The 6,000-nt window shown below is 41.5% G+C and overlaps 1 protein-coding gene across 1 annotated transcript in view; it reads left to right on the forward strand.

Moving 5' to 3' along the window:
• The window catches only part of VMP1 (vacuole membrane protein 1), a 108,391-nt gene extending 103,339 nt beyond the window's left edge, over positions 1 to 5,052 (forward strand). Inside the window, exons 11-12 of the mRNA XM_079798428.1 lie at positions 1,568 to 1,670; positions 2,692 to 5,052. Coding sequence (XP_079654554.1) covers positions 1,568 to 1,670; positions 2,692 to 2,835 — 247 coding nt within the window. The 3' untranslated portion in view covers positions 2,836 to 5,052. The remainder of the gene's footprint in view (positions 1 to 1,567; positions 1,671 to 2,691) is intronic.
• The last annotated feature ends 948 nt before the right edge of the window (positions 5,053 to 6,000 follow it).

Genomic DNA, 6,000 nt, shown 5'->3' on the forward strand with positions numbered 1-6,000 from the left:
GACTGGGACTGTAGGTTAGGAGACTTCGCCCTTCTCCACCTCAGTGTGGGTCTCCTGGTCTAATCAGTGCAGCCGGAGCCTCTACTGCATATGTCCTTTCAGGGTTTATTTACCCTCCTTCAGTATTTGCAAAGGACAGCTTCACCCCCACACCAATCGCTCTCCTTCCAGTTCCTTTGGAATATGTCTCTGTACCCAAAAAAATTAAGTATTGATTTGTAAATTCTTTTGTTCCCAAATCAGTGTGTGTGTGTGTGTGTGTGTGTGTGTGTGTGTGTGTGTGTGTGTTGAATCCCCATAATGATTTTAAGTCTCTTGTGGGCATGGACTACTTCTCCCCCTGCCCCCACCCCCTACCCCATAGCACCAATTACAGTGTTGGACACAAATAAGGACTTCATTAAGTGTTTGGTGGTTTATAATTAAAAGGATTAAAGGAAAGTGTCAGCCAGGAGTTATATATTTGTTAGCTTCCGGTAAATATAACAGCAAAAAATTTCTCTTCCTTTATTCCTCTGCTTTTTATTACAGAAAGCAGCAACTGAATTGTTCTAGAAATTAGGTGAAGTTAATCTAATAGTTGCTGAAAAGGGAGCGCATTAGGCACATGTTGAAATACCTTTTGCTGGCCCGGGAAAGAGATTGGGTTCGTTTACCTTTTAGCCTATTAGGCTGATGGGAAAATCAAGGGGGCAGAAAACAGAGATGTTTGGTTTTCTAAGTTGCCCCAAGTTACCATTTTAAAACCCGCCTGCAAGCATTTCTAAAACGGGAGTCCGGTAGTTCCAGTCACCAAACCGGTTTAACTGCACTGCCTCCCCTTATTCTGGGTGAGAGGGAGCTCCGAGCTCATAAACTTATCAGAGGTCGCTGTCCCAATCATCTGAGAACAAGTTGTGTAGTGATGTGCCGCAGTGTCGGTGCAAGCCTTCTCCCACACACCATGAAGTGACTCCAGGTTCCTAGTTCCTTCTTTGTTCCTTTGTTAATCACTGACTTCTGGCTAGTGGGAGGTGCCCCCCATTTGCTAACGCGTTCTTTTTGGGAAGGGATGACGCACAGATTGTCCTAATAAGGACTTAGATTGGGAAAGCACCGCCCCCTCGAGAAGATGGGACAAGTCAGAGAGAGGGCGGGCAGTTTCTTTTTCAACTAGGGATGACACAAGCATAAGTCATTTCCTTATTAATCGGTTCAAACCAGTTCTTACAGGAACTGGTGGTGATAAATGTGGGACTTCTCAGAAGTCATTCATTTTATTCTTTGTGCCACACCAGTGAGCAGCCACAGCTGAGCCGGCCTCACTCTGAGGATGAACTCTTCTGTGAGAAGCAAGGAGCTGAGCTCCTGCTCTCTCCCAGCCTTGTTGGTGGGAGAGATTTTTCTCCTTTATGGGGTTGTTAGAGTTCTCAAGACTTCACCAGCTCTGCTGATAGTTTTACTTTTTTTTTCTTTCTACCAATCCCTGCTTTTTGAATCCAGGCGGTAAGTGGATTTTTCCTTAACATTTTTCCTTCTTTTCTTCCCAAATGTACCTTTTTCCTTGGGGTATTGTCCCCGCCTCCAGTGCTGTCCCCGGCATAGGTCCATCTCTGCAGAAGCCATTCCAGGAATACCTGGAGGCCCAGCGGCAGAAGCTTCACCACAGGAGTGAAATGGGCACACCACAGGTGAGACCCCCCCCCCCTCCTCCCTCCGTGTCGGGCTGGAATCACACTCCCGGGCTCACTGCTTAGGCACAAATAGGGTGAGGCTCGTTTGCAAGTCTTCCCTCACAGGCGTGGAGGCTCCATGGACTCTACTGGGAAATGTGTCTCAATCAGAACATGTAACTTCTGTTTTGTACATCTCCCAAAGTCAAGGGTAGGGCTAATGGAAAATAATAGATCTGTTATGTAGATGGAGTTACTGCCTTGATCTCAAATTATTTATTAGCAAGTATACTTTCTGAATGGATTTAAAAGTTGACATTTATAGCTTAACAAAACTGAGGTCACTGGAACATCTCCCTTCATTTTTGCACTATTTTTCTTTTCAGAGGTGGGAAAATAATCATTTTCTAATAAACCAAGGCTCTTGCTATAGCTGAACATAAAAACTTTAATTTAAACTAAGCCTTTTCTGTGAGTAGTTCTGTGACAAAGGGAAACGACTAGAAGATGAGTGAGCAGCAGCCTGCGATGGGAGGCTTGAAGGAAGCATAGCGGGTTGTTTGGGCTGTTTGGTTGGTTGGTTTGGGTGGCCTAGTACTCGATGCGGCCCTGTGCTGCCCTCAATTGACCAAACATGATTTCAGAAATAGATAACATTTATGTTTTAAAAGCTGCTCCCAATCCTGGAACAAGAATATATAACTCTTTTGACACTGCCCTGTACAGTGTCTGCAGACTTTATTCTTAGGTAGAAAGAGATAAGGGATGGCCTCACGGCCGCCCCATTCTGAACCATTTGCTTCAACATGGACTTAATAGCCAACAGAGTGAAATCTTAATAACTGGGGGTAAAAGGGCCCAAATGTCTTATTTCAGGGTAGCTAGAGACATGAGACTTTTCATCTTTAATTGTTTAGCATTTCTAGGTTATAGGCTCCCACGGTCTCATTACTTTTCCTAAAACATTGTAGATGACCCCTGTTTTACTACTGCAATGATGAAGTGTTTCTTGTGGCTTATTCTGCATTTCTTCCTGCAGGGAGAAAACTGGTTGTCCTGGATGTTCGAGAAGTTGGTGATTGCAATGGTGTGTTACTTCATCCTGTCCATCATTAACTCCATGGCACAAAGTTATGCCAAAAGAATCCAGCAGCGGATAAAATCAGAGGAGAAAACTAAATAAGCAGGAAAAGTTTTTAACAGCAGGAACTAGAATGGATGGGTTCTGCCTTAATTGGGAGGACTCCAAACCAGGAAAAAAACTTCCCTTTTCCATCCTGTTTCGATTTAACTTTTTTTCCCCCCTGAAAACAGTTTAGTCCATATTTTGCACTGACATACTTTTCCTTTGTGTGTTAAGGTAAGGTGTCCACCCTCAATTCAATTCAAGTTGTATTTTTTGAGGGTGGAATGGGATGTTCAGCAGCAAACTTAACAGAAACTGGCCTTCTATTGGTTACTTTCAAAAGGCCCACATAGTACAATTAAAGAATTCCAGACACCATAAAAAAAAGTTCCTAAGTATGTTAACTATGTCAGGCTTTTTAAGCTTGTCACAAATGACTGCTTTGTTTTTCTAAATCATCAAAATGTATATAAGTATTAGATGGGATAACAGTCTTGCATGTCTATCATGGTACAATTTAATATGCCATCCTGCCCAGCCTTTCCTCTCCCACCTACCAAAAAAAAAAAAAAGCCATTTTATGATGCGTTGCACACCCTGTTGGGAAATTGATCTTTAAAATTTTGAGACAGTATAAGGAAAATCTGGCTGGTGTCTCACGAATGAGCTGACACCATTTTTTATTCTGTATATTTAGAATGAAGTCATGAAAAATCTTTATAAAGACCTCTTTGATCATTCCAAAATTGTGTTTGTTTTCTTGAGCGTTTTGATTTTTTACTTCCTAGTAGCTTCTACCAGCTGAACAGCAGCCTTGCCAAATCCACCTACAACTGTAATTTCTTAAGCCTTTTGTTTATTTGCATGAAAAGAGACAGCACCGATTTTTGTTGCTGGAATTGGACAGCCAGCTGTACCCCGGCGAGATGGTGCCGTGAGGATGGGTGTCATGAGGGTATTTCTTGGATTGTGAAAGCGGTAGAGATGGTAGTATGCAAGTCAAAGAACACGGGAGAGAGAAATAACTCATTAAAAAAAAACTACACTTTTCTCGTGTGTTAATTTTAGCTCAGCATGTACTCAGTTTTAACAGAAATTTTCTTTTATATGTATCTTAATTTTATTGTCCTTTTCAGTTTTGTTCTTATGTGTTTTTCCTTCGGGATGTTTCAAGTTGAACTTGATCATTTTGTTTTGCTTGAGAGGGAAATAAACAATTTCACTTTCTTCCTTTAGGAAAATTGGTACTGACATTGTGTTGAGAATAGAATTGGGTTTAAATCTCAACAGGCCAGAAATGCCTGGTTTGTTTGATCAAATCCTGCCTGACTGTCTGCTTGTTGTGCCACCCGTCGTGACATCTCCATGGCCGTACCACCTTGTCGGGTAGCTTATCAGACTGATGTTGACTGTTGAATCTCATGGCAACAGCAGTCGATGGGCTGTCTGACATTTTGGTATCTTTCATCTGACCATCCATATCAAATGTACCCATTCAAACATTACCCAAAATCATGGTTAATGATAAAAAACAAAAACCTCTGTCCTTATGTTTAGTGGCACTTGGAGTCTTTTATGCCATGATATTGCATAGTCAGAAGGACTTTATGGGGAAATTGGGATAGTCTCCGTGGCCACAGCTAAGTAAATAAAGCATAAGCAGCCTGCCTGGTGGGTTTTGAAAAGGTTATTGATCATTTTTTTCCATCCAGGGACTTCCTAGCAGTGTGACTGTTTACCTTACTTAAAGAGCAGTGCCCAAAGGCTTTAAACAGATTCACATTAAAATCATAATTTTTAGGTTCTTTAGGGTTAGTGTAAGTTTCTAAGTCGGCTTCTGGTTGTGTTTCATCTGTTTCCTGCATTTTCCTTTGTGTTTGTCTAAAGAGGAAAGCAAATATGAGTGGTGCCACTTGTACTAAACCTTTGGGCTTTGTTGGTCAGTTTATTTCAGGGTTGGGGATTAGAAAAACGTGGTGTCTTAGGCTGAAGGTCTGACTTAAGGGTGACAGTTGGTTCGCTCTCTCGAATAAAGAGCAACTCTGCTTTCCTCACCGTGTGCTCAGGCGTGGCGCCCCTGAGGGTCCTGCTTGCTGGCCTTGTGTTCCGTGTGTGTTTGTTCCTTTCTTAGATCAGAAGTGGATGCAAGCAACTACATGATCCCAGAGACATGCCTAGTTAATTCCAGCTGGTGAGAGACCAGAAACGTTGTAAATGGATGTTTGATATTACTGCAAATAAAGAAAAAGGGCCTGGGAATTCTGATTCCATCTCTATTTTGTTTAAGCCTCATTTTGTGCCTTAAATATCTGCAATGTTAAATCACTTCTCAACTCAGTGACTGTCAAGGAGTACAATACAACCCAATGCCACGCATCAGCAGTTCACACTGAGGAGCACCTCCCTCCAAGCCTCACGCGGTGGTTTCTGTGTTCTCTGAGAACAGCCTCTGGAGTGTGGGGCTTGAAAGCAGGGGAGAGTTTTACTTTCATTTGTATAATGGCCACTCTTCCCATTCTCTAGAAATCCAGGAAAAGACGGTGCTGGGGGAAGCTTCTGGAACGCACTGGTTAATTCAGTGTCTGTAGCAGCAAGTGCTCCTGTACAAACAAGCTCAGCCCATGTGCTGTCCATGTAGCTTCCGTGGGACAGCGTGAGACTCATCTACTTTAAGAAAGTTTTTAACTCGGCCTAGATTTCATCTATTAAAAAATATATAGGTAGCAGGTTGACTGAAGGATTAAATTAGATAAAACGTAAAATACTGCCATAAATGTATGTCCCCAATTTTTAATTTATCAAAGATAGTATTTGATACACATGCAAGAATTTTACAACATTCCACTTACTCCAAAAACTTTTTTAAATGTTTTCAGTACATGCACCCTTGTTTTGGAGTAGATATACTCTGTCTAAAGAAGTTAAATCCGAGGTACAGATTAAAGAGAAAAACACAAATTAGTGAACTAATGACTTGATTAACAAGACAAAAACCTTTTAAAATCTGAAAATAGGCCCCCAGCTAGCCTAGATAAGGTACAAAGCACCAATACACAAATATACTGTGAAATCATTGAAAATAACTTTCCTAACCCTCCCGCCTTATAAGTAAATGTTGACAGCTTATTTATTTTTATTATAGAGATAGTTAATCCTAATAAATCTGGAAGTTAGGGGGGAGGAGTACCAGCTTTTAGTTTCTTGTTAGAAACTCCACCTAGA

Source organism: Cnephaeus nilssonii (genome assembly GCF_951640355.1).
Source record: "Cnephaeus nilssonii genome assembly, chromosome: 19".
Taxonomy (NCBI): Eukaryota; Metazoa; Chordata; class Mammalia; order Chiroptera; family Vespertilionidae; genus Cnephaeus; species Cnephaeus nilssonii.